The sequence below is a fragment of the Hirundo rustica genome, chromosome 18, assembly GCF_015227805.2.
Source record: "Hirundo rustica isolate bHirRus1 chromosome 18, bHirRus1.pri.v3, whole genome shotgun sequence".
Classification (NCBI taxonomy): domain Eukaryota; kingdom Metazoa; phylum Chordata; class Aves; order Passeriformes; family Hirundinidae; genus Hirundo; species Hirundo rustica.
In genome coordinates, this window is record NC_053467.1 from 127,093 (window position 1) to 154,610 (window position 27,518).

Genomic DNA, 27,518 nt, shown 5'->3' on the forward strand with positions numbered 1-27,518 from the left:
CCTTAGGAACTGAAAGTCCACAATAAAGTTGCCCTGGAAACCTTGCTATCCAAGTATTTGTGGGTAAAGGAGGAGAAAAAAAATTACTGAGGTGCCCGCAGGGTCACGGCGCGCGCAGCGCGGGACCGCCAGCCGCGGCTGCCGCGCGGGGACGGGGCGCGCGGACCCCCCGAGCCCCCGCCCACGGCGCGACCCTCCCCGCCACCCGCCAATGGGAGCGTCCCCTGCTCCCTCGCCCCGCCCCTCCTCATTATGCGAGAACCCGCGCCTGTGATTGGCTGAGGACGCCGCCCGCCCCTGGGCCCCGCCCCGCCCCGCCGCTGCCTCTGCCCGCGCCGCCGGCGGCGGGAGACGGCGCTGGGCGGGCGGCAGCGCCGGGTACTCGGCGGCGATGGGGCCGTGCTGAGGCTCCGCGGGGGCCCATGAGGCGCCGGGCAGAGCAGAGCCGAGCCGGGCGGGCTCCAGCCATGCATCCCGGCGCGCCCGCGGGCACATGGGGCAGCGCTTGAACCGCTGCCTCGATGTCCCCGTCACGTTGCCGCCGCTGAGGCGGAGGCTGCTGCTGCTCTTCATCATGCTCTTCCTCTGGCTCTATATGTTCTACTCGTGCGCCGGCTCCTGCGCCGGGCTGACGACCCGCGGGTCACCCGCGCCGCTCCGCGCCGCCCCGCCGCTGCTCCCGCTGCTGCCGGGAGAGCCGGGCGAGGACAGCAGCCTGGAGGAGCAGCGGGCAGCGCCCGACGCCGGCAGCCCCATCTCCAGCTTCTTCAACGGTTCCGGTACCAAGCGGCTCCCGCAGGCCATCATTATCGGCGTAAAGAAGGGGGGGACGCGGGCGCTGCTGGAGTTCCTGCGGGTGCACCCCGACGTGCGCGCCGTTGGCGCCGAGCCCCATTTCTTCGACCGCAACTACGAGCGGGGACTCGCCTGGTACAGGTACGGGCCGGGCCGGGCAGCGGCCCCGCGGCGGGCCGGGGCTGAGCGGCGTCCCCGCCATCCTGCGCTCGCCGTCCCGGCGCGGGGATGCGGCAGCCCCGGGCTCCGGAGCAGGTCGGGGAGCGCCCGGGGTGGGTAAGAGAAAATGTTCCGCTGAATGCTTTCACTCGAAAAACAGCCCTTAAGAGTATATTAAGCTCAGCGAGCAACTGCGGTCCCCGTCAGCCCAGGCGGCAACGGGGCGTCTGCAGGTTTTCCGCGAGCCAACCCGTATTTGTATCTATATAAAGGTTAAATATTAATTTAATATTTTTAAACACTCTTATTCCGCTGTACTTCCAGGTCTTTTTCTGGAGCCTATTTTTCCTCCAGCTCAGGGTGTTGCTGAGGGATGACTGCTGTGTCTCCCGGGGCTGCACGAGCTGGCGGGCGGTGCGCTCAGCGACCGCAAGTTTGAGGGGTTTTGACTCGGTGGGTTTTTTTGTGGGTTTTTTTTGGGGGGGGGGGGGGGGGTGTGGGGTTTTTTTGTTTGTTTTTGGTTTTTTTGTGGTTTGTTTTTTTTTTTTTTTTTTTTTTCGCTTTTGTGTGTGTGTTTTGTTTTGTTTGTTGTTTTGTTTTACCTGTTGGGGTGGGATTTGACCCGTTTTCTTTTTCCCCTTTTTTTGTGTGGGGGAGGCAAAGTGGGGAGCGTTTACCCGTTTAGGAATTTTTTGATACGTTTGGAGGGGTTTGACCCATTCCGGGAGCGCTGCTTGGGACTGGCATGCGGCAGCTCCACGTTCCAGATAAAACTTCCTCACTCGCTCTCTGCGTTCAGTCTCCGTTAACTTTCTCCTGCCCCGTAATCATCTCTGGAACTGATCGATCGCCCGAGGTCTCGGTCGCCAGCCCGGCGCTGGACTGCGGGAGGAGTGAGGCGTGTAGTGGGTAACGGGCGCGTCGGGAACGGGATGAACCCCTTGGACTGGGAGAAAATGATAAATTTCTGCCTTGCATCCTGTAAGGATGGATGTAATTCTGAGCGATTTTGCGAGGAGCAGCCCGGTCCGGGATATCTGTGTGCGGGTGGGCTCGGCGGAGGATGCGGAGAAGAGCGATCGGACACCGAGCGAGGGGCGACGGCTGTTTCGCTGCCTTTCTCACCCTTTTCCGATTTAAGTTCCTTTAGCAGGAGTATTTTGAGTATGTTTTTCTACTGAGCGTTTACAGGAATGCTAAAGGAGCAGGATGGAAACTTTGAAGCTAGATGCGAGCTGTGAATTTACGAATTGTAACCTCTTTGAAACTCCCACCCGGCAAGTCCGATTAGGTTTATGTCTCTTTTTTTTGATGTTGCCATCTCTCAGCAGTTAGTGAAATGAGTGCAGGATAAGATCTGATGAGGAAGAACTAACATTTGAAAGCTGTTTTGTTTTAGGAAATTCTGTCATCTCGGTGTAGGATGTAGCGTGTTGTCCCACAGCAGCCCAAATGAAAACTTTGTAGATTCCAGTGAGTTTTAAAAAGTATTGATCTTGCATTTTGAAAGAGAACTTGCATATAACAGAGCAGAAAACCTGTCAGGATTTATTAGCAAAATGGTGTTGTATGTGTTGAATTCTGTTTTTAATTAGGCACCTAAATTAGACCATAAAATGGTTGATTAATCTTTTACAAGTAGGAGGTGGAAGGGGAGAAGGAGGGAATAATGCTTACGACCGAGTTCATCTGTTATCCCAGATGTAGTGGGTGAAAGCCAATATTTAAAGGATACACATTATTTTTAAATTTGGAGAACTGGTGTCAAAGTTGTGTTTAACTTCCTAAAACTGCACCTTACCAGCTCCTGGATTTTAAGCAGTGTGGGCCCTATCCTTGCAAATACACTGTACTTTTTCATTAGTACCTTTGCAAAAGGGCTGGTTTAGCTGAAATCTGACAAATCTTGAGGTCTGAATGGTGGTGCTCTCAAGCAGCAAGAGTAAGTGATGCTGGAAGCTTTGTAATCAGTCGTGTGTGATTCACCCCAAAGATGGGACTGTGTCTGTCTTGCTGTGGAACCCCATGGGACCTGGGTCACTTGGGGGGGACTAAATAATGCAGAATACTTGGGGGAGGATGAAAATCGGCAGACAAGTTGTTATATATTGTGCATTATTTCTAACTTAATTAGAATTAAACACAGAAATTTGTTCCTATGCATTTTGTCATTAGAAGTCAGATCCTATACAATAGTAACTCTAAGCTCTGGCTGATTTCAGTGAATTTTGGCTTCTCAGCACTCCTCAAGAACATGCTTATTCCTCCCAGACCTAATGAGGCTTTTATTTATTATCTTAGTATCAATAAGGAGTTGTGTTTATATTTTGTTAGTGGTTCAGTACAGTTGGATTAAAGATGCTATAAAAGGTGCGTGGTGTCAGCATCATTCAGTGAGCTGGACAAGCCTCATCTCTATTTTTCAGATACTTTCGCTCAAATCAACTGAACTTTGGAACTGGGGAAGTTACTGTGTCCTCAGCACTTGGAGTGTGGTGTAAATCCAATTGCTTGGCTTTGAAAAGATGAAGATAGAGTTTTTGACCGGTCTCATTTGACGTGTGTTTTAGCCAACTGGATATATTTGTTTATATTTGTGAGGAGGTTGTTTTGTTTTGTTGGTTTTGTTTTGTTTTAGCTGTTCCTGCCATCCAGAATCTTTTTCAGCTTTTCAAGATGCAGAGGAATCAGATTTAATTGTTTAGCTTGATGAATTCTTATTTTTGGAAGTAATTGTGATTAATACTGTTTAGCTACTTATTTCTTTCTGAAGTTTTCATCTATTGAAAATAACTTTGGAAGGTGGGAACACAAACTTGTTCCTTGCTCCATTTCTGTCAAGTGAAATGAAACCTGTTGGTTTGTTTCTGTAGTGTGGAATGCAGAACACCATCAAGTGGTGCTGAGTATCATTCCTGAAAAGCAGGGGAAAAACCGGAAAAAATTAAATGCCTTTTTTTTTAAATAGTGAAATAACTAAAATTTGGTGGAAATAACTTCTGCATGCACACTGCAGGGTTCCTCCCCACCCCCGCAATGAGTACAGCATGTTAACTGCTTCTAGTGAAAATATGTACCATGATATAGGAGAAGTGGGATCCAGCCACTATTGCAAACTAATTTCATGAAGTGCCTTGAATTTTTGGGTAGTAGAGAAGTTCCCTCTTTGCGGCAGTAGGGAGTTCAACTCGACAGCCTGTGTGCATGTGTCTGGCTGAGCAGCCTGCAGGGATGTCGTTGTTCTCTTTGGGGTTTACTGTAGAGCTTGGTGGGGAGGAAAGGAGTGTTTCTTGCAAGCCTAGAAAATCAGTTGTTGAATTTCTCTTACTATTTTCTTCATTTGATCGAACAATGATGCATTTTGAAATTTCCTAGGGACTTGAAAGCCTGTTGTCCTATAATTAATGTAAGAAAAAGGATTATCATTAATGTTACATGTTTTGAGTTTTTTCTTTTTTTTATTATTATTTTCAGCCCAGTGGGCTGTAATGCCCACTCCTTCCTGCCTTGGGCTGGGTGTTGCCAGCCCTACTCAACATCACTGATTTATATTTCAAGTCTGCAGCTCTCTGCTAGGAACCCCTGTGCCGCGGCTGTGCAAGCTGTAACAGCGACAGCAGGGCTAAGCTGAGCTCCTCTGCCTTTAGCACTCCACCAGGGAGACCTCTTGTCCTGTTTTCTTCTTTTCTCTTATGGAAAATTCTTAAAATGCTGATGCTTTGTCTTCCCAATACTGCTAAGTTGCCTTAATTCGTTCTCCATGCTGAGACTGGGTGATTTGGATCAGCAGGATCAGGCCCTGTGGTCTGGTGGTGCGTGATAAACTGTTTCAAACATGCATTTCTTAGACTTCCAAATTGCTTGGACTTTGGTGTGCAAAGTTCTGCTCGACAGCAATTCCTGTGTCAGGAGAAACTTCCTTATTTTTTTTATTTTTTCTCTATGAGCCTCCTTTTTTTCTTTCCCCCAAGGAATTGTGTGGGGGTACAAGCTGATGCTTGCAATCGGCCAGGCTGGGAGCAAGGGAAGAATAAGGAAATGATGGTTAAAAGTTTGGGATGAAAGTCCTGATGATCCAAATCTTGAGCAAGGCAGGATTTTGCCCCTGTGTTTGGCCATTGTCTATAATCTCAGCTTTAGTGAAGGTTTAATACCTGCTGCTTAATTGCCTTCCCAGTGAAGCATGGACCCGGCAGCACAGACAGAACCGTGGCTGGTTTCCACAGAGTGCCACATGGTTGATTTGGCCCAGGAAGTTTGTGAACAGTCCTGATACCCCTAACTGGACTTTGGTTGCCAATGACTGCACCTGGGCAAAGACCAGTTCCCCCTCTGCAGTCCTGTGAGTTGTGCTGAGTCAGAACAACCATCTCCTAAATGATGGTTGTGTTCTCTGGGAAGGTTTTGCCAAACCATTTTGGTATTGAGATTTTTCTTTTCTTGATGTGAAAAAGTAAATTTAAAACTCAGCTATTGACCCTACATTGTGTTGTGCTTAAGCAAGTGGAGATTTTTAATGGTCGCCTCAGAATGTGCATGGGGTTCAGTGCCCCCTTGGCCGCTGCAGCGGCTCCCTACGACGTGCCCTGAGCTGCTGTGTAGCGTTCGGAGGAAAGTGGCCCCCCAAAAGAAGGGCTGGGCTGCTATAATCAGTCAGCAAGGCCCTTGTGTTTGCATGGGATCATTCCTTAGATCTGAGGAGGGTTGAGTTGCTCAAACAGATGGCAAAGATTATTCGTGTTGCTGGGGTTTCAGTGCACTGTCTGTTTCAAGCATGTTGCCTGATATGACGCACGTGACAAGTTCTTCCCAGCACGACGCTGGGGGGATGACATTGTCTGTTGTGATCGGGTTTCATGGCCTCACCTGTTGAGCTGCTGAACTTTTCAAAGTTGACCAAGCGTTGGGGGTGACGGATGTGCATGGTGGATCTGCCTGGCTAATCGTGTTAGCATGGGACCAGACGGCCTGCCGGGAGCGTTGTGCTCCTTGGCGTGAAAATGATGGGCATGAAAAACCCACAGGCTCAGCTCTGGGTTTGGGGTTTTTTTATTTTTTTCTTTTCAAGTGGGCCATGGCAGGTGTCTGCAACACACACCTTGCACTGGATATCTCAAGGCACTTCCAGACAAGGGTTTGTTTTTAAAAGCATCCAGCGAGCTCTGGGTGCAGTGACTATAGAAACTCTACCTGAACCACTGTTCTTTGGAACTGTATTTCCAATCTGCCTGATGATAAGAATGTCCTGTCTTTGGGCCTCTCTTGCTGAGCTGCTCTGTTCACTAGAGCCTGGGTTTGGAGGCATTTACCCATCCCAACTAGGAAGAAATCCGATTTAGTGATCATTCAGCACGGGATTCATGTCTCCTGGTGGTGTGACCATGGGTGACCAATGGGTTCAGGTGATAATGAATGGGCCAGGGCCATGTGGGATGGGCAACATATGGGTTCAAAGAACAACATATAGTGGGGATGTTGTCTCAGTGTTGTAATTAGTGGGTCAGGGGCTATAGGCTACTATCTGTTGTCACTGCATGGTGTGTGAGGACAGGCTGGAGAGGTTTCTTCCTCTGTTTGTGGGAAATGACTAAGTGCTGTGCTGGGTCCTGACTTGCTGCTGATGACTGTACCGGGGCTTGCCCTAACCGTTGCAATTCCAGGTCTTTCAGCAGCTTGCTGTGTGTTTAATTAGCTTGCCAGAAACACCATGTGCTTTTTAAAGGTGCTCAGCCCAGCAGCAGCCAGAAGGTGACGGGGTAAATGGACCTTATCTTAGCTTCCTTAATGGAAACGAGGGGTCCTGTGATGAAACATATTGATTATCAGCAGGCTCAGGGGAAAGGTGGGGTGAATTCAGGACCGGTGTTTGTGGTGGTGTAACTTTGCCACCAGGGAGCTTCTCCCAGTCTAAAGTGGTGGGAAGGGCTGCAGAGACAAGTGGGGAAGGGCATCACATTGTCCCGTGGGTCAAATGAGGGGAAGAAATTGGGAAAGAGGTCAGGAGCACGGTCACTCTGTCTCCACCTAGGGAGAGCAGGGTCTGCTTGGCTGGGATGATCAGTGTACCTTAGTCCATTCATAATAGTGATCCAATGGGAACAATCTCTCCTGGTGCCACTCTGGCTTTGTGTGTTCCCCATGGTGGTTTTCCTCTTAAGAATCGCACTGAAGGAGGAGGAAAATGAACTCAGTGATGATGATTTAGCATGTGGTGCCTTTGTGCTGGGACGGTCCAGAGGTGAGGAGGAGCTGTTTGCTGGCTTGCTTGGCTGCCTGACCTGTCTTCCTGGCCCTGTGGCCTCAGGAATCATTCAGAGAAGACCAGAAACTCAGGTTCAGATGATGTTGGTGGGAATGTTAGAGGAAAACAGGTGTACAGGTTTTGCTGGCAGATCTCATGCTGATTTCTGGAGAATGAATAATTCCATTTTTAAAATTTTTCCATCAAGATATGTGAGCATGGCAGTGCCCTGCCACGTGGTGGCTAGTAAAACTTTGTTTAGAGAGAAATAATTCCAGGTTCTTCTAAGTGCCTTACATCTGCATTTACCTCCTTGGAAATGCCCTGGAATTAGCCTGCTTCTACAGCAGCTTTGTTTTCTCCTCTCTGTACAGAAAAGGGAGTGAGGAAGAACATCTCTGCAGAGGGATGGTGTGACCCAGCCCTGGCATCACGGGAGTCATGGCTCTGTTTGGTGGAAGGTCTGACCCAGAGTTTAATTTGCAGCCTGTCTGGGATGCAGAGCACCGTGGCTGACCCTGCCCTCGGTGTGGTTTTTGCAGTGTCACACACGGCGTCCGGCTTTGCTATCCCTCTGCTGGTGGGTGTCGTCCTCTCTTGTCCTGGTCTTCTTGTGAGTGTTGTGCTGATAAAATTCCAGAAGTTAGAGTTGTAATGTGACCAGTCTTCTCTGCTGGTACTGCTGGGGATTTCTGCGAACCCACCAAAGCGGCTGGTTTGTAACAAAAGTGAGCAGTTGTAACCTTTCCCTGGAACTGGCACGGACTTTGCATTCCTGTCAGTGCCGCAGGCAGCTCTTCCAGAAGAAAGGGAGAATTATTGTGTGCGGGTTTTCATTTTATATGCCAATGTACAATATTGTAGGTGGATATGTGCATTTGATAGATCCCTCCTGAAAGTGAACAGGAGGCCAACTCCTGTATTGCTACAAACATGGTCCTGAGTGTGACTGTATTCTGCTACACTAGTTCCCTTTAAAAAATATGCTTTTTCATGTGGGAAGTTGGCTCTGATGAGGAAAAGAGTCTACAGGAGCATGTGGTGACAAAGACTGAACCAGGTGGTGACAAAGACTGAACCAGCTCCCCAAACATTACTGTGTCTAATGCAGTCCAGGACTCTGCCTAGGGAAGGGCTCCAGGATCAGACCTTCAGTGTGTATCCATGTGACTGTGCAGAAAACATCCCCACAGAACCCAAAATCCATTACAATTATTAACTTCAATAAATAAAGCTGCTTGACAAGCTTTATATTAAAGCTGCATGCTTTCAGCCTCTTTCAATTATCAAACACAAACTTGCATTAAAGCCTGAAAGTCTTGAAATTTGAAAACGTAAAACTTCAAGTTTGGGTGAATGGCACGGGAAGGTGTAGGAAATCTTTGGAAAATTGCTCATTTAGTGAAAGGGCAGTTGCACTGGGGTTAAGCTGCAGTAGTATTTTTGATTTTGAATCGGATCCAGGGGCTGTGGTGGCTGAGCAGGCTCAGAGCACGGATCCTCCTGTCACTAGGGGGAGGACGAAACCCCAGCGTCTTCCCCATCAAGTGCTTTGCTGCTTCACTGAGCTATTAAATATTTGTTTAAAAACTGACAAGGCCTGCAGCTTTGGCATGCCTTCAGTTTGTTTTCCTAAAGGTGTATTAGACTTGGAAGAAAATCAGGTGGTGTTGGAGTAAACAGGAGGTGTGTCCCAGTCCTTCGGTCCCGGAGTGGCTGTACAGGGTCCTCAGCCGGTTTGCACACAGGGCTGGGAATGTTGTTGCTGAACGTGAATTGCAGAGGGACCCTGTGACTGTGCTGTGCCCTGCGCCTCTGTGTGTTGGAAAAAACATGCTGCCTGACACTGAGGTGCTGTGCCTCTGCTCTGAACGCCCTACACACACCTCTGGTGCCACGCTTAGTGAATTGTGCCAGATCGGAGGCAGTCTCCTGAGTGCTGGGGGGTTCCCATCTTCTGCAAGTGGGTTGGAATGGAGCAAGCTTGTGAAGGTCTCACCTGGGACCAGTGGGGCAGTGGTAGATATCTGGGGGGCTCTGAGCATCCCTGAGCTCCTGCTCTGACTTTACTGTGGCTGGACCAAACAAAGTGAGCTGCAACAAGCCAGGCAGCTGGGCACTGCCCCTTGTCGAGGGCATGCTTAGCAAAACCCATATTCCTTTTTCCTAGTGCAGGGCACTGAACCTGTTGCAACTTAACACAAAACTTGTAAGATTTTTGTTTTTTTTTTTCCCCGTTAAAATTTCCCTCTTGAGGTGTCTGGTAACTACTGAGCCATGGGCTGTCTGCCTGACATTTGGAAAATAGCAAATTTTGGCAGAGGGAATAGCTAATACAGGGTGTTGAGCTGGGAAGGAAGCCTTGAGAGGAGATAATCGGCCTTGCCAAAGCAGAAGTGGAATAGCCGGTTAGGATTTCAACCTGGGTTTGCTGCAGGCCGAGAGGGGCCAGGAGCTGCTGTTTGCTCTGAAGCCTGGTACTTGCAGGCTGGTGCTGCCTGGACAGCCGGACGCGCAGGAGGAGGCACCGGCCCCGCGCGGGTGTCTGGGCACACACCGGAGCCTTGGCCGGCTGCCCTGGCTGCGCTGCCATTGCTGCCTGCCCCTAGAGATGATTGCAAGGTCAAACTGCTCAATGCAGTGTAATAATTAATTAGGCTATATATAAACAGAAAGCTCATGTGGTCCAAAAGTAGATTAAGAGCCCATGAGTTTCCTCTTCTCCGCCTTCTTCCACACAGTCTTCCTCTTACGGGCTTCCTCTGCGGGTGGGCCCTACAGTTGTCGCAGGCTCGGCTGTTCCAGCAGGGCTCACCAGTTGGGTTAAGCAGCTGCACAGCTGGGGCACAGCCCAAAAATTATAGGGGCAGAACAGCGCCAGCTCTGCCTCACCCAGTTCCCCCATCAAGCCCACTCCTGGTGCCGGAGGACAGGGCACATGCCAAGTCTCTGCCTTCCCAGAGTGAATCCCTTTACTCAGTGGTGATGCCTGATGCTGTGAATAGCCCTGTGCTGGGAATAGCTGCTGGCATTTGCCTTCAGTAACAGGCATTCCAAAGCTCCTGTTGCTTTGAGACTTAATCTAGCAAGAGCTAAGGTGGACAGCTTGTTCCCAGTAACGGGGAACATTGGGAATCTGCAGTGTGGGGTTCAAAACCTCCCCAAAGGCATGTTTGTGCGGTATTTGCAGAATGAAGGGGGAAGAATAAGCTGGGCTGAGTTTCCTGGAAGAGTTACAGAAACCTAAGTTTGTAATGTAATGTGTCTTGAAACTAAACCCAAACAATTGCTTGACTTGTGACTCCTGGGGAGCTGAGGTTTGTGTGTTTTCAAAACTGATAATGATCTTTTATTTATTTTCTCATGTAACTATCTAAAACTGGTCAAAACTCTCTCCGAACTCCAAATGTAAAAATTCAGGGATAACATTTATTTAAGCTCTGTGTTATTTTCAATGTATCTGCAGAAACATCTTAGGGAAAATTTTAAAAAATCAGATTTCTTAATCACGCATAAGTGATTATGTGCTGTTAAGGCAGTTGGAGAAGGACAGAGCAGCTTCCAGCTCTTCTAGACCAGCCCAGGTTTTACAGTGGGGGCATGTACCTGCCCTGAACCCATCAGCAAAGTCTGATCCCTGATTTTCACAGGGAAATCCTTGAAAACCAAAGAGACCTCATGTCCGGCTCCAGGAGCAGTGGGGGAATGAGCATCATCACTGCCCATGTTTGCTTCTGCTTCCTAGGCCATCTCCTCATGCTCCTCTAGTTGACTGAGAGCCACCACCAGGGGTGAGGGCTGGTGGAGGAGATGCCCAGGGTGATGGGCTCCACGTGAGAGCCTCTGTTTTGGTTGTATAGGTTATCTATCTCCAGCTCTCCAAGGCAGAGCTGACTTTTCTCACTTTTCAAGCACCAGGCTGCATCTACATCCAGGGGATGGAGGCAGAGAGAAAGGACTTTTTGAGGCTCACAATGGAGCCCAGATCGGTTCAGCCCAGGTCGGAGGGGGTTGGGCTGTCTCTTTGAGAACCCAGGGGTGCAGAGATCAAAGGTGTGGGTGAGTCAATTACAATTCACATTTGGTTCGTCCATATGTTTGGGTATTTGAAAAGCTTCAATGGTCACCCATTTTATATTTCTTATCCCATTGATTTGTTAATCTGACACTTGATTTCATCTGAATAATAAAAGCTGTCATTCACAGTCCTCAGTGTTCAGGGGAAAGTCATTTCACTTGGGTTGTGCTCTAAGGCCTTGGCAGACTGGCCCACGGTGCTCTTTATGTACAAGGGCTTAAAGGACTTGGGGATGATTCAGCCCCATGGCTGGCTCTGGAAGGAAATTGGCTCTGAATGAAAGCAGGGTGGGATGCTGGAGGTTGCTGGTGGGCTTTGGCATGTGCACTTTTGCTCATAAGGTCCTTCCTGGTTGTCACCATAGCCATGGACCTGCCTTTGCAATGTGTGGGGTGTGAAGGGATGGCAGGGTTACACACAAAAACAACCCCAACAATCAAAAATGGGAAGCAGGCCCTCTTAAATACTGCCTGAGTGCTCTGGACTAGATCAAACCATTGGCATGGTCATGTGAAGTCTCTAATTATGTGAATACCTTTTTAATGAGAAGCAGTGGTTTGCATCTGTTGTCCTTGCAGCACAGCATCTCTCCCAGCTGAGCCTGTTCTTCAGAGCTCTTGGCTGGATGTTACTGACTGTTTATGACCATGCCATGATCCCAGGTAATGACTGGGCAGAAAGGCAGTCCACAGACAAACCTGCTCCTTCATGTTTCCCTAATGGGCACCTGTCTCTCTCCTTCACTGGGTATTTCTCTTCTTCCCAAGGCTGTTTTGGTTCCTTCTGCTTTACTCCAAGTCCTGCAGTGTCACTGGGGACACAGGGATATGGTGATACCACAAACCTGCAGCCTGATTGCCTCGACGGGCATGCTGGGATTTTGTCCTGGCAATTAATTGTGTTTTCCATCTCTGATGCTTGATGTGAGTTTTCAAAGGGAGGGGAGAGTCAGGAGGTTCATCCTAGCCTGACTAGAGATGTCGGCAGGAAAAAAATCTCATTCTGGACAAATGTCTCACTGCCCTGGTATGTTTACCATGGAGAGACCTTGATTTCCAGTGCTACTCCTTTATGAGAGCGAATCACAATCCATTAACAAATGAGTTGAGGTGACAATCCCATTTGTGTTAAAATGCATTTAGGGATCAGTACTGAGAGGATCACCAGTGTATTAATTTGCCAGGACTTTTGTTCCAGTGGGTGGCAAAATTAGCTCATCCCAGGGAGGGTCACACTGACAGGGCCAGTGCCCAGATTACTGATGGTTCAGGTTGTGATTGGCGCCACTCCTCCATTCTGAGAAGCAAACAAGAGACTTTCAGAAGTTAATTAGGTGTCTCAGCTGGGGATAAAGCCTAAACCAATTTTAAATTCTTGACCCAGTCAATGAAACACTGGGGGTAACGAGCAGCTGGTGAGTACAGGACCTGCTTGGTTGGATGAACCCCCCTGGTTTTATTCTGATGGGTTTGTTCTTCCCTGCTGTTACTGGCCACAGGGAAGGTCCTCTGGTGGTCAGAGGGGCATCCCCTTCCCTTTACCACAGCTGAGGAGAAGCCTCAGTGCTGCCCTGTTTCAAGGCTGGTTTGGGTATTGCTGAAGAGGCAGATGGAGTTGTGCAGCTGAGGTTTGGCAGCACATGGTTGGAATTACTTGGCCTGTGGAACACGTGTATGTGATCAGAAAGGGCAGAAAAACCCATAACTTAATTTTTTCATCACGAAAATAGAAAGCTGGCTGTTTTCTGAGCTGTTGTTTCGAAGGTCTTTGCTCTTCAGGTGGTGCTGGATGCCCATTGGATCCCTTTAGGTGCAAAAAGTGAATTCCTGGAGATTCTTCATGCCTTTTTTGAAAAACTGCAGATGTAAATGTGTTTCAAGGTTTGTTTCAAGCCTGGTCTGGCCCTGTGCACCCTGGGAGATCCCTTCCCACACGCTGTGGAAGAGCTAGTGCTCTCTGGTTGAGATGCGACGTGGAAGATGTTCCAGGGCATGTCAGTGCACAGAGGAAAGTGCTGCTGGGTGAGTAAAGTGTCCCTGCTCCCCTCCTTGCTCTATATAAGACCATCGTGAGGAAGAGGAGCAGACCTGCCACCAGCGCCTTTTTGGGGTTCTAACTCAGCACAGTGGTTCAAGCCTGACTTGGGCATGACTTACCCCAAGGCTAGACAAATCACTGGGGATATTCCCCCAGCGTGGGTTATGATCCAAAGGGTGGGAGCTGGGGTGTCACTCAGGTCTCCAAAGTTTATCAGGAGGCTTTTTTCTCTAATCATGGCTGTAAAGACCCAGTGCAGGAAGGCTGGGCTTAATTAGGAGAAATGTGTTTAAGGCGGCAAAGTCCTCCCTGTGCAAATGCTGGGCCACTCATGCAGGTGTTTAACAAAGGGCAACATTATCAGTGTAACTCATTACCTGCCCGTACAGGCACACAGATTAGGGCATTTGTTTCTGTGTTGGGAAAAATACAAAAGACCTCTCAGCAGGGCTGTGATTTATGAATGTTGCATTAGGGGAACATGGTCCTACCCATATCCTGCTGGAGTGGCTGTTGACATGTATTTCCTTTTTGGGCTGGCTCTTTGCTGTGTGGGTTGGGGTTTTTGTCTTGTTTTGTTTTGTTTTTTTTTCTTCTCACCTTTTAGCAGAGTTGGAGCAGGTGAAATGTTGTGGCTTGGCAGTGCTGACCCAGTCCAAATGCTGGCTTCAGTTTCCCATAAGGGCAGGATTGGTGCTACCTAAGTAAAGCCGAGTTCAAGAATTCGTATCTCTGATACAAGGATGGGTTGAACGAGCAGAGCAGAGCTTTGTCTTGCAATGAATCCACAAGTGGATCTATCAAACCTTTACACAGTAGGAGGTTAGTATACATAATGCTAACTCTAGGCTATAAATTCTTGAGGGAGGAGAAGTTGCTGGTTTTTCTGGCTGCAAAAGAGTAAGAGGCAGTCCAGAGAATTTAGTTTTCAGCAAGAATGAGTTGTAAGCACTGAAATCTCTCTGGATGCCTAAAATTCTTCCTCTTTCCTCCCTTTCAGGCTGTTGTCTATTTAATTTATTGAGAAAAATGTTTCTGCAGCTTTGCAATAAGCTCTCGCACACTGTGACAGTAATTTTGGCTTGTTACAAGCCTGCAAATGGTGCAGCTCTGGAGCAGTTGAATAGTTGCTGATTTCCCAGAGCGAGCAGAGCTGAGCTGCCTGCTTCTGGTGGAAGTGCTGGGGACCCACACTGATGGCCTCCAGGTGCCAGAAGAGAGGGAAGAGGATTACACCGGCGCAACTGAGGCACTCCTGCAGGGATGAAATCCAGTTAAACACTCCAGCAGGGGTGTATGAAGAGGTGTCATGGAGCAGGAATAAAACACACAGTTTGGTGTAGGCAGTTGATGCTGCGATCTGCTGATAAAGGGGCTTTAGTCGTGGTTTGCCAGTTAACTCAGTCATATTTCCTGCTGAGTTCAGGGGATTTTTCCCCCTTAAATTATAAGTTTCACAGAACCTCCCTCTCCTTGCTCTGCTTTTAAACAAAACCAGGGTTTTTTTGTCCTTTTTGGGGGAAATGGAGACAGATTAGAGTAATCTCACATGACTTGACCAGTGGACAGCACAGCCCAGTGATGCTGGGCAATATTCTAAAGAACTCACCCACAAACAGCAATTGGCTTTTAATTGTGGTACTGCTGCCGGCCCGGGGCTGCAGGAGCAGCGCCGGCAGCTCTTTGTCGCCAGAGCGGCACCGGGGGGGACCCTCGGCCATGAAAGGGGAGCAGCGGTGACCAAGGGGAATAAGATGCTCATTTCAGCCCCACCCCCTTTCTGCGCTCAAAAGCTCTTATTTTCAAACCAAAGCACTATTGAAGCACAGGGACAATGGAGCCCAAATCCTGCTGGGGGAAGGGAGATGCTGGCAATTGCATCTTTTGTTGCTTTTCCTTCTCTACTTGCCTATGGCCTCCCCCATCCCACCCTCCAAGATATCCACATAGATGCTCACTAGATGATAATGCAATCACTTTCTTGGGACCTTGCTAATAGGATTATAATTATTACTGGAGATGAACTGGAATGAATAGAATATTTACCATTTCATCTTTAAATTATTGTAAATCCCTTCAAAGCAGCCCTTTGATATGTAAAGTGCTGCTCCTCTCCCCCCAGTGAAGATAATTATTTAGTAGAAGTTCAGAGCTTTTAAGTATAGTGGGGAGTAGAAAGAGGCTTCCGTGTTTACATAAAGAGAAGAGGAGGGCCTGTGTAATGAACTGGGGACATTGATGAATATCTTGCCTGGCTCCAGCAAAGGAGGAGGGAAAGTTCTTGCTTAGTGGTTGTAACATCTTGCACTGTTATTTGGGGAAGAGGTGAAAAAAAATTTGGAAATTTGGCCCTTCCTAATCCAAAGAAAGTGCCACATCCCTGCAGCCTGTGTTTGGTTGGTGCACGATCTGCTCAGTGACAGCGGCAACTTTCTGAGTTTGTTCTGAAGGGCTGGAGGAATTTCTGTTTGAGGATTGACCAAGTAGCCTGGGAGATTTCTTGGGGGAAGGCATGGTACTCGCCAGACTTGGAGCTAGGCTGGAGATGGAGGCAGGGACGGACTGGTGTGATGGCGTAAGGACTGGGGCTATGGAGTGAGGGCAGAGGCTGGTGAAAATGGGCAAAGCAAGGAGCCTTTCCTTGGATGGGCTGGACATGTTTAGGTTCAGGAGGAATCATAGAATGGCCTGGGTTGGAAGGGACTTTGAATATCCCCTCATGTCATCCCCCTGCAGGGATACCACCCACTAGACCAGATTTCTCAGGGCCCCATCCAGCCTGGCCTTGAACACTTACAGGAATGGGGCAGCCACCTAGACAATGGGTTGGAAGAGAGATTGACTGAGGATTATTGGGTGGAAGAAGTGCTTCAGGCAAAAGAAGGCCTTTGGAGCTGAATTTGGATGGAGGCTGGGAAAGCAGTGGGGGACAGTGTGCTGCTTGTCCCTTTCATGCTCTGCCCTTTCCCTCCTCTGGCCAGGGCTGGAGATCCCCAGGCCACAGGAGAGGAGAGGGCTGCACCCTGTGGGCACTTTCATGTGAGCATCTGTGAGGAGGTTACACTTCTCCCAAGTTTCCAGGGCAGTCTCAGCTCCTTGAACCCTTCCTCCCAGAGGCTGCCCTGCATGGAGCATGAGTTCAGGTAGGAAGGGGGGGTTGCTTCAATCAGCCACCTCCAGGACCATCTTTATCCTCTGCATCCTTTGCCAAGGCATGGGCATGTCCCAGGAGTGATGGTGACATCACTCATCAGCCTCCCGGGAGCCTTTGTGGAACCTGGGCTTCTCTACTGCTGTTTCTGGTGAAGGAACAAGCCTGTCCTGTGCAGGCAAAACTCCCACCAAGTGTTTCTGTTGAGCTGTTATTCCCCTGCTACAGGTTACAGCTATATGGTACACCATATATAACACTTTGACACAGAAGGCAGCAGCCCTGCAAAGGATAGCATGTCGTATCTTGGTTATGAGGATTGCTTCTAATTAACCCATTCACTCTCATGCACTAGGGGAGGCGTTTGGGTGAGAGATGTGTTTTGGCTGGCGCAGGGTAAGAGGCTGCCTTTACAGCAGGGGCTGGTGGAGCTCATTACACCCATTGCTGTTCCCAGAGGCACAAACCCTCCAGGGTTTGTACGTGGGTCAGGCCCTGCTTTGTCCAGGTTCGTGCTTGGATGCTGCTGCAAACTCTCTGTTCAGCTTTGTGGCTGGGTTAGCTCCCCGTGTCCCAGCATAGAGAGGGTCAAGCCTCTGTGGTGACTCCTAGGTCTGATTTGAATGCAGTGACTTTTGAAGAGGGTGGATAAAGTCTCTTTTTTAAAAAAATAAACCCCTAAACACCCTCCCCCCAAAAAACTTAAAAACTTAAAAACCCACAAAACAAAACCCAACCCAAAAAAAACCCCAAAAAGCCAACCAAACAACCCCCAAGCCCTGGTATTTGCCGCAGTGTGTTGCCCCCTCCTTGGGGCACTGCTTGGTTTGATTTCCCAGAGCCATTTGGTGTGTCCTGGCTGTGCCATGTGGAGTGGGGACCAAAGGGCCATCTGCTGCTGCCCTGCATCTCCCCACTGCCCACAACCTTTGATGGGGTGTTTTATCTGCATCAAAGGAGCACAGATCAGGCTCCACAGCTGGACCAGAGCCTGTTCCTGTGGGGTACGTGGTGATGCCGCCCATGGCCGTTGACTCTTTGGTCCCATTGAAGTCCCTTCATGATGGGTACTCTCCACACACCATTACTGTCCTCTCCCTCCTTCAATCCCCAAAATTCCCCAACGAGTGAAGGGCGCCTAGCAGATTTGGGGGCAGAGAGAAAGGAGGGCAAGAAAAACATTAATTTCAGGCTGATATATTATTTTCCTCCTTTCCCTCCTCCTTCACCTACTCCTTCCTCACCCCCAAAGTTCATTAATTCCTATCATCTGGTTTGTGTAATCGTTGTGGCGAGTGTGTGATGGAGCTGTATAGGGTTACATCCATTTCAAAAAGGCCGAGGCTGGTTCCCAGCCATTCCCTTTTATTGTTGTATAATTTGCCAACCCAAACAACAGACTCCTGCTTGAGACAAAGGCACACATGTTGCTCTTACCACTGGCCATAAAAGAGGAGAGACTGCCTGCTACTGTACAGGTCTGTGGTGCAAGAGCAGCTAAAGCCAAGAAAAATTTTGGTGAGATGATGTATCAAATAATAAAGCAACAAGCCCTCACACCCCCAAAGAGGAATTTACTATTGCTTCTTCTCTCTCTATTTCTTCCTCTTCCTCCATCTCCCTCATTCCCCCATCCCATTGCTGCCACCAGAAAGCAGTGTCAAAGCCAAGAAGGTAATTTTGAAGCCACTTGACCTGTGTGCAGGTGGCAGGTTTGTGTGAAAGCAGTTAAAATGCTTTATTACTTTAACAGTCTTTCCCAGAGCTGGTCAGGTTCTTGGTTTTCAGGAGTATTGCTATGATTCGATGGTTTTGTGATCAGACATGCAGGGGAAAGGGCCTGGCAGAGTCAGGGTGGGACCAGTTTGGTGGCCTCAGGAGCTGAGCTGGTGATGCTTTGGGGGTTTGATTACCAGAGCGTCTCTGAGCTCTTGCTCATGATCAGGTGCCAGTATAGGGCCACAGCTGTATGGTTTTAATCCAGCCCCTGTCTGTTCTTTCCAGCACTGTTCATTTTTCCTGTTTTCTGACAGCAACATGCTGCCTCGGAAACTGGGAACGATTGCGTATCACCTTGGCAGAGGGAATGAGCTGTAAGGCAAAGCCACCACCAATGGAGCTACCACCCCATCCTTCCCTGGGTGTCTACAGGTCTTTTTCAAGATAGTAGAATTAGCTGTCTTGGCTGAATTTATTTATTGAGATGGGGAGGAGAGAAAAGGCAGAGAAGCAGCAGGAATTAGAGTGAGAATTGGCTGTTGCAGTAAAGCACTCCTTAAAAATGTTTGACTTAAGGTGACACATGGACAGATAGACTGTGGTGTGAAATGAGCTGTTTGGCTTTGGTGGGATTCTGACTGGTGCAAAGATGAACAGGGTACCAAAGTGCCTGTGGGATGGGGATAAGACAAAGGGAGATGCAGCAGGCTGGAAAGCATCAACTTCTTCACTTGGTTCCTCAGAGCTGTTCTAAGCAGGCACCACTGGGCCTGTTTGCTTTCCTGTAAATTAAAAATGCAGCAAAAATCTTAAATTTATCATGTTTGTTGCGTTGTACCATGTTCTGGGTTTTTCTGGTTCTGGCTGTACTTTAGCTTGGTGTCATCTTGAGTTTTCAAACCCTCTTTCATTACTCTGAAGGCTAAAAGTTTGTTTTCCCCCCAAGATGGGAGAAGAACTTTGGTGTTTACCTTTTGTATTTCTATTCACCTTCTCACCATAACTCTTCAATCTAATTTGTGCAGTTTCTTGGACGGCCTCTTGGGAGGATTTTTTTGGATTTTTAGATTTTTAATTTAGATTTTGGATTTTTGGATTTTTAGGATTTTTTTGGGAGGGCACTTTTCCCAGAAAAAAAATCAGATTGTCCAAATTTGGTTTTCTGAAAAGGAATCACTTTTTGTCTTCTTGAAACATCAGTGAGGAATGGGGTAGAAACTGGCCAGAAATAAGTTGGATTCTCTGTGTGTGCAGTGCTGGACTGCAAAGCAAATGGTTCTGGGTTACGGACCCGAATTTGATATGAATGTGGCTGATGTCCAAAATAGTTTGACTTGCTTTTCCTCCCATATCCCATGTTTTCCTTGCTTCTAGGGAACAGGTGTGGGAGGAAAGCCCAGAAATTCTGCACTAAAGATGGTTCTTGCTGTATTTGCTGGCAGAGCTGCTGTGGGGACTGCTGTGAGTGCTCCCCAGTCTGCATCTCATAGCTGCATCCAGGTGTGGTGTTGTTTTATCCTGACCATAACAGCACTTCTGCCTTTTCAATACCCCTTGCACAGCTGTCCATCTCCTCTGGGAGAGTTTTGTCACCTTTGCCGAGGGAAACTGAGGGAGTATGTTGGTGTAGAGCAGAGGGGTTTGAGACTGGAAGGTGCCGTTGCTGGAGCTGCATCACAGGACAACCCGATTTTAAGACTTAGCTGTGGGACTCATTAACTGAATTTGTGGGAACGGGGGTAACATCTCCCAGAGTGACGCTGGGTAGGAATATATCCAGGACGAAACCTTGCAGAGCCCGGGGGGTTTCTCCCAGCAGCTGTTTGCCGTGGCAGGAGGTGCACGGGGGGTCCAAACAAACGTCCCCAGGGATAAAACCAGACGCTGGTGCTGCGCTCTGCCCTGCACTGCTCTGTCCTACCTGTGGCAAATAATGCCACCAACAGGTTGTGGGGGTGCCCTCACCCCCCCTGGCCTGTTCCTCCTTGAGAAGTAGCAGCAGATTAGCATGGAGCCCCTCTGTGCAGACAAAAGCTGCCACAAAGGGCATTAGGCTTCGGGATTGGATTACCATGTGGCCACCTGTCATCCCCACTTTGTAAATTTATCGCACTCTGGGTCCGGTTTTCACATTGCAGAAATTTGCACTTAAAAAAACCCCCATAAAATCCCCAGCCCGGTGCCTCTCCAAGCAACAGCCTGGCCGAGTTCATCTTAGTATCCCTTCTTATTCCAGGCTTCAGAGCTGCGTGGGGCTGGGGATTAGGGCTGTTTGAATGAAGAGAGCCTTCATTACATTAGTTTAAGTGGTTAATAGGTAAAGTAGGCCAATCCATCTTTAGATTAAGCCTATCACTTTGCCGACGAAGGGTGCAGCCTTCACTGAGGAAATGTTCATTAAAGGAAAAGCTTTTCTTCTGTCCCACTTGACATGTTAATAGCTGAGGGTTAGGGGCTTGCTCTTTGGGCAAAATTCATAGCTGTGCTCACAGAGCAACTTCCTCCCCTCCCTGGGACTCAGCTGCTGGCAGCTCTGCCCTAGTCAGCAGTGCTGAACCCCGCTAGTGCTTTGCTGCCTGGGCTGGGTGGGGAATAAAGGATGCTGGGAGTCTGCTGGTGATCCTCATCCTCATTTCCTTCTTCCATGCTCACTAGGCTGGTGCCTCATCCCTTCCCAAGCAGGAAAGTGGGGATGGAGTTCAAATGACAGGGAGAGGCAGTGCTTTGGTGCTGGGACTCTCTGCTGTGGGATATTCTCAAGGCCAGAAGTATTTGGGGGTTTGAAAGGATTAGACAGTTCACAGCCACCATGAAATGGGATGATTTGGATGCAGATGCTGTCTCCAGAGGGCTTTGAACTCCAGGTTGCCAGAAGGCAGGAGGATAACAAGGCAGGAGGGATGGCTTACTAAGGTTTTCATACTATATTTTCTAGTGCAGTGTCTGCTATGGCCATCAGTGGTGTCTCTATCAAGCCCTGAGGCTCAGCTGAGCTCCCTGTTTCCCACAGCCTGATTCCCTCTGTCATTTCCTTTTGCCCTTCCATACGGACAGCGGTGTCAGCTGCACCTCTGCCGTTCTCACCTTGTGTGAGGCGGTGCTGGCAGGAGCTGCCCATGTCTCTGTGGTGCCTGTGAATCCTCCATGGGGGCAGAGGCTCCCCAGTGGTCACAAGCTGCCCCGGGGTGATCTGTATCCACTGCGGAGCTGAAAGCGGGTTTCTGCTGGACACCACTTCTTTCTCCCAAGGGGCTGTGTCCTGCCAGGGCATTGTGGCCTCTCACCGTCACGGCTCCTCTCTCCCCTCCCAAAGCAGCAGCTGTAGTTTAGCATGGCCCTTGTTGTCTTGGAGCCCCAGAGGCAGATGTGTTCGGGTATGGATCTGGTCTTCCTCCCACCAAAAGCTGTGTCCAGTGTGTTGTGTGGGAGCTGCTGAGCCAAGTTGCCCTTCTCCAGTTGTGGCTTGAATGGGAATAAATTTTTCTTGGTGATTTTTTTCACCAGTGTGAGTTCAGACCAGCCAATGTAGCAGTTCCTTCTGTCCCCGAGGCTCTGCTGTCTCTGGCTGCCAGCATGATGGATGGTGCCTCTGTGGGAGATTATGGAAACCATGGGAAAGCTCCTCACAACTGACATGCCCATGCAGTAAAACTTTGCTTTTCCTGGATGTGGTGTTGTCAGAGGTTCAAGCCACATCCATGGGCCACAATATTTGGCTTCACTTGCAGCCATCTTCCTTTCATGCAGCCTCTTTACAAACAAAGCAGAGTCTGAGACAATCTTGGGGGGTCTTAGTTTAGGGCTATGCCTGGCACCTGCGTGGGAGAGCAGAAGCAAGGGCCTGAGGGCTTTTTTTGGTGGATCCAGATCTTGTGCATGGGTTGAAGATTCTGTTTCTACCTCTGTTCACCTCAGCCTGCGTTGGCCAACCTGAGGGCAGTAGGTGTGTCAATGTGCCTTGTTGTGCTTTTCTTGCTGTGATGGGTCACCAACAAAATGTTCTTAAATTGCCAAGAATTCAGGCAAATATAATCTCTCCAAAATAACAGTCTGGGAGGTTTAGACTTGCCCAGAGCTGAGCGCTTTCAGCTGCAGCTGCAGTGTGGGTCCAGGAGATGAACTGCTCTGCAAAGGGACTGACACCAGGCCAATGGATGCCTCTTAGGTAAAGAGTTACTCCCTGTTTTCTTCCACTTATGGTGTGCACCTCTATATTTTCTGAAACGCCAATTACAAACCTGTGTTTTCCAGCTGGATCCAACAGGCTTGGCACTCTATCCCCAGCAATTTCCTCCTGTTTCACAGCCCAGTCCTACCCAATGCCTTTCTTGTGCAAGGAGGGGAAAAATAAACCTTCCGTCATTCCCATGAGACTGATAAATACTGGCTGTAGCAGTCCTGGAGGAGAAATCAGTCCCAAAATGCAGGGCCCCATACAACCAGCAATCTAATGAACCTGGCCTAAAGCTAAAGGGCTTCACTGCAACACAGGCAACTTCTGAGAAAGTTTTGGGGAGCTTTCTCCTCTCTAGGCAGATCCCAGGCCATTAAGGACTTCATGGGTGGAAAACAACCTCTTAAATCAAGCTGAAAAGCAATTGGTGGCCAGTGTAGGATGTGGAACTTGGGTTTAATGTGGCCATAAAAGGAGACACCACTTAATGAGCAAATGTGGAACTCTACATCAGCCTATGACAAATTTAAGAGTTGCTCTGAGCATTATTGACCGGCCCTATTCTGTGACAGCATTATGGGGCTGCAGAGTTGGCCAGAAAGTGAAGGATTAGTCAGAGTTTTATTCTGGTTGCTGTTTTTGGCACTCATACTGGCTCCTGCCTTCCAGAAGCTCTCATATCCCAGGTATCTGGTAGACCAGCGTGATTTTTATCTGCATGTGAAACTCCACTTGTGTGGACTTGAAATCCCAGCCTTCAGGGTTGCCACCACCTCTGGCTATGACTGGAGGTTTCCACAAGCTGATATCCTCCTCCTCCACAGTCCAGCTTGTCCATCACCACTTCTCGGAGAGTGCCATGCAGATCTGGCAGAAGGGGCTTTATGGGAAGCCTCTGGGCACAGCTCAGGTGGAGGATGGAGGTGCAGCCACCACGTGCCCCTTGCCAGTAAACACCTTGCACAAAGATAATGCCAGAAGCTGATGAAGTAAAATACCAGGTACAGTGTGAGCTCACTGGTAATTGCATAAATAGCTACTGACCAAATTTCATAGATGTGGTATGATTTTCAATGCAAACAAACCTCTCATTCCTGGATCCCCTCTTATTTGCCCTCAGAACAGATTGGTCAATTTTCTTCACTTGAGTTCTTAATCAGGGCAACCATTGGCTGTAGCACAAATTATCAGTGGCTGTTTTAATTGCAAGAGCCTGGTGACCTTTGCTGTGGCAGCATAAAAGCAGTGAGGGAGGAGATGGCTGTTGGGAACAGCCTCCGTGCGGTGTCGTATGGTTGAGGGAAGCACGGCTTCAGGCTGGCAGATCACACACTGGCTACTTATTTCTCTGTGCTGGGTGGGTGCTTTGAAAACTTAATTGACATTTATAGCTTTAATTTTGTGACTGACTCCTCTTCTACCTTTTCTTTTCAACTGACTCGCAACCTAGAGCAAATGAGTCCATTTGGACTATAAAGGGAAAGAACTGGCAAATGGTCTAACGTATTTTAGCTTGCCTAGTGAACAACAGGAAAAAATTATTCTTCCTGCTTCATGCCATTTCCATAATTTCTGCAAGGTCCCTACTCCTTATCCATGCGGTTGATAAGAAACAGCCAGGGAATCAGGTGGAATTGCTGAAAGCTTTAAGGTTTAAAAATATTTTGTGAAGGTGTGCCCTGCCCACACTCTGAGGTCGTGTTGTCCACAGTTGTGTCCCATATCCTGCCCTGCTGTGACCTGTGGGGCAGTGCTGGGGTGGGGTTGTCCTCATTGTCACCAGGACTGGGGTGTGCTGAAAATGCCACGGGCAGCTCTTGATGCCCTTTCTAGTTCATGTGAGGAAACGTGACAGAGAATTGTAAAGCAGGGGGAGAAACTGGGTGCAAGAGGACACCTGTGAGTGAAGTCCTGCTGTTGAAAAGCCAGTGAAAAGTTGCACCCTGTTGCCTGAATTGGGAAAAGTTTTGCATTTGGGATGCTGAGGGAAAATGAGGTGGATGTGTTCTAGTGATCTCCTGCTTTTCTGCTGTACCATCCCGTGGGGAAATGAGTTCTGGATTGCGGCTGAGGTGTCAGTGTGTTGACAGGAGCCAGAACAGTCACCTGGTACAGCTCAGGACCCATCCTGACCACTGTGGAGCTGGTGTGGTACATGCAGCCATGGCCCAGGTACAGAGTGTAGCTCAGCTAATCCACTCCTGGATAACTGGGAGATTACTCAGCTGGATTCTAATACAGTGGCCTTTAATAATAGTTCCCTCCTAATCCTTAAATCAATGGGAAATTGATCTCTTTGTATGATCCAAATGGCCTGTGAAGGCATTTTAGGGAGAAGAATTCTTGTGCATCTATGTGTGAACATACATATAAATGCATATGGGTATTTTTTGTTCCTCTCCCTTGCCTTTCTGACCCATGTCCATGTGTTTTGCTGGCAGGGAGCTGATGCCCAGGACACTGGAGGGGCAGATCACCATGGAGAAGACCCCCAGCTACTTCGTCACCAAGGAGGCCCCAGCCCGCATCTCCTCCATGTCCAAGGGCACCAAGCTCATCGTGGTGGTGCGGGACCCCGTGACCAGAGCCATCTCGGACTACACCCAGACGCTCTCCAAGAAGCCTGACATCCCCACCTTTGAGAGCCTGACCTTCAAAAACAGGACTACGGGCCTGATCGACACCTCGTGGAGCGCCATCCAGATTGGCATCTATGCCAAGCACCTGGAGAACTGGCTGCTCTACTTCCCCATCGGGCAGATCCTCTTTGTCAGCGGGGAGAGGCTGATCAGCGATCCCGCGGGGGAGCTGGGCAGGGTCCAGGACTTTCTGGGCCTCAAGAGGATCATCACGGACAAACACTTCTACTTCAACAAAACCAAGGGCTTCCCGTGCCTGAAGAAGGCGGAGGGCAGCAGCAAACCCCATTGCCTGGGGAAGACAAAAGGCAGGACCCACCCTGACATCGACCAGGAGGTGGTGCAGAGGCTGCGGGACTTCTACCGGCCCTTCAACATGAAGTTCTACCAGATGACAGGGCAGGACTTTGGCTGGGACTGAGCCTGGAATGGGAAAGTCCCCTGTAATTACTTGCCCAGCACGGTTTGCTTATATAAAGAGATATATATGTATGTAAAATGTACAGAAATCTATTTTATAATAATTTATTTTTAATTCCTAAGCAATTAATTCACTAAGCTGCCTAACCACACTGGCTAGAACGGTAGCCTGTAACCTGTTTAACATTCCACAGTGTTTAATTCTAACGTCTCTCCTTTCCTTGTGGGTTGTTTTTTTTTTTCTTCCCCTTCTGCTTTCTCTTTGGTTTGGTTTGTAACAGACAGTGCTTCCACTTTTCCTAAACAAAATTTGTATCTAAAAATCAAAAGAAGCGAGGGAGGGGAGGGAAGGGAGAGAGGGAAAGCACAAGTTTATTTTTGTTACGGGTATCTGGCCTTTATAAACACTTGCTTTCCCTATTCCAGTGTCCCAGTCTCTGCTCTGCTGTTGTGCTCCCTCGTCCCACAGTTTTCTGGTTAGTTCCACGGCCCTTGGGGGGGTATTCCTCTGGGGTGAGGTGGGAGGAAGGCTGGGCATCCCTGCACCCCAAATGCCTCTGCTGAGCAGCAGCATGTTTTCCCAGTGGCTGTAAGCGTGGGAACCCCAAGCCATAGGGCTTCTGCTCAGGATTGCCAGGAGGGCAGTGTGCTCTTTTTCCAGCAGAGAAGCTGCAGAGCCTGTTGCATGGGCAGAGCTCTCCTCAGTAGTTTTCCTTCCTGCTTTTTGTCCAGGAGGTTCTTTCCCACAATCCCTCTATGCATTTAAGATCTTTACTGCAGGACTAATGTAAAATGCTGTCTGTGTGTGACGTGTGGTGCTCGTCAGAGCGACTTGCAGAAAGTCTTGCTCCAGGAATACCCAGGCACCCCAGGCACTGCTGGGAGCTGGCAGTGCCTGCAGCACATGGAGCACCCTCCACCCACCAAAGACACCAGCAGAACCACCGGGAAAACCTCATGTGTCTGCCTGGCATCATGCCCAGCATGGAGTGTGTCCCAGGATGTGGCACAGGCACTGTTACCTCCAGCCCCACGGCCACCACAGCATGTCCCAGTACGTGAGTCTCGGGTACATCACCCTAGCCCTCTTAATTCCCATCACTTTTTTGGTCCAGCCCATCCATGGTCTTTCCCAAGGAGCATCCTTTGCTTAAGCCAAGAAGTGCTGTTTACCAAAAAGGGTGATTCTGTAGGAAGGCAGGGGGGGAATCTGGCCACGCTGGGGTTGGGTATTCCTGGCAGTCCCTGGGTGCCCTGGCTGAGCACAGGGGTGGCAGCCAGGCAGGGCAGGAGCCTCCAAATATGTAACTGTTAAGGAATCAAACCCTTCTCCTCGGGTGTAACCAGCTGCTGTGGGGCTCCAGGACAGGTCAGGTGTGCTGTCCTGAGAGCTCTGCCAGTGTTTTGTGAGCTCAGGAGGTCCTGATAAGCACCATGTGTGTCCAATGCCTTATCATTGCTGTCAGAGGGTCTGCCAGCTTGACTGGAACACTTTAAGAGTAAGGTGGCAGCAGAAGGGATTTTTCTCATTGAATTTTTAACAGGAAGAGAGCTATGATGTCTTTGGGCAGCGAAACTCCCCACACCTCACCTGCAGTACTGAACTGATGCACTGCACCGAGCATCCCCTGCGGTTGCTGTGGGAGCGCTTCCATAAGCAGTGTGGGTGAAGCTGGAAACAGCAAAAGCACCAATGGGCAGAGCATCTAATTTCATAAGCATTGCCTATAGAAATCCAGGCCCTGCACCTCTCCACAGTTCTCCATCCTTGGAGCTGCCCATTTACTGAGCTGTGCCCAGCTGTGGTGGGGCCCATTCAGTGGTGTTTCCCAAATGATTGTTTTACTTTTGCAGCCTCCTCACTCTTGCCTGCCCCTTCCATCTCTCTGCTGTGGCTGTTGGGTGATGAAAATGTTCCTCAGAGCCCAGGCTGCTCTGTCTGTGTCTTAATCTAGTCCTGCTCCAACAGACAGAGCAAAGAGCAGACTCTGCTCTGGGTCTGCTGCAGGTGCCAGGGCGCTGCCCTTCTGAGCTTTGTTTAAACCTGAGGCCTTTGGTTTGGCTCCACAGTGTCACACCTCCAAAGGGATTTAGGGACTCATGCC

At 49.1% G+C, this 27,518-nt stretch overlaps 1 protein-coding gene across 1 annotated transcript; it reads left to right on the forward strand.

Moving 5' to 3' along the window:
* The first annotated feature begins 443 nt into the window (after positions 1 to 443).
* On the forward strand, positions 444 to 25,833 carry LOC120760918 (heparan sulfate glucosamine 3-O-sulfotransferase 3B1-like). The gene is made up of 2 exons (XM_040081686.1): positions 444 to 936; positions 24,796 to 25,833. Exons 1-2 carry the CDS (start codon positions 494 to 496, stop codon positions 25,412 to 25,414), a joined length of 1,062 nt encoding a protein of 353 aa, XP_039937620.1. The 5' UTR covers positions 444 to 493; the 3' UTR covers positions 25,415 to 25,833.
* The last annotated feature ends 1,685 nt before the right edge of the window (positions 25,834 to 27,518 follow it).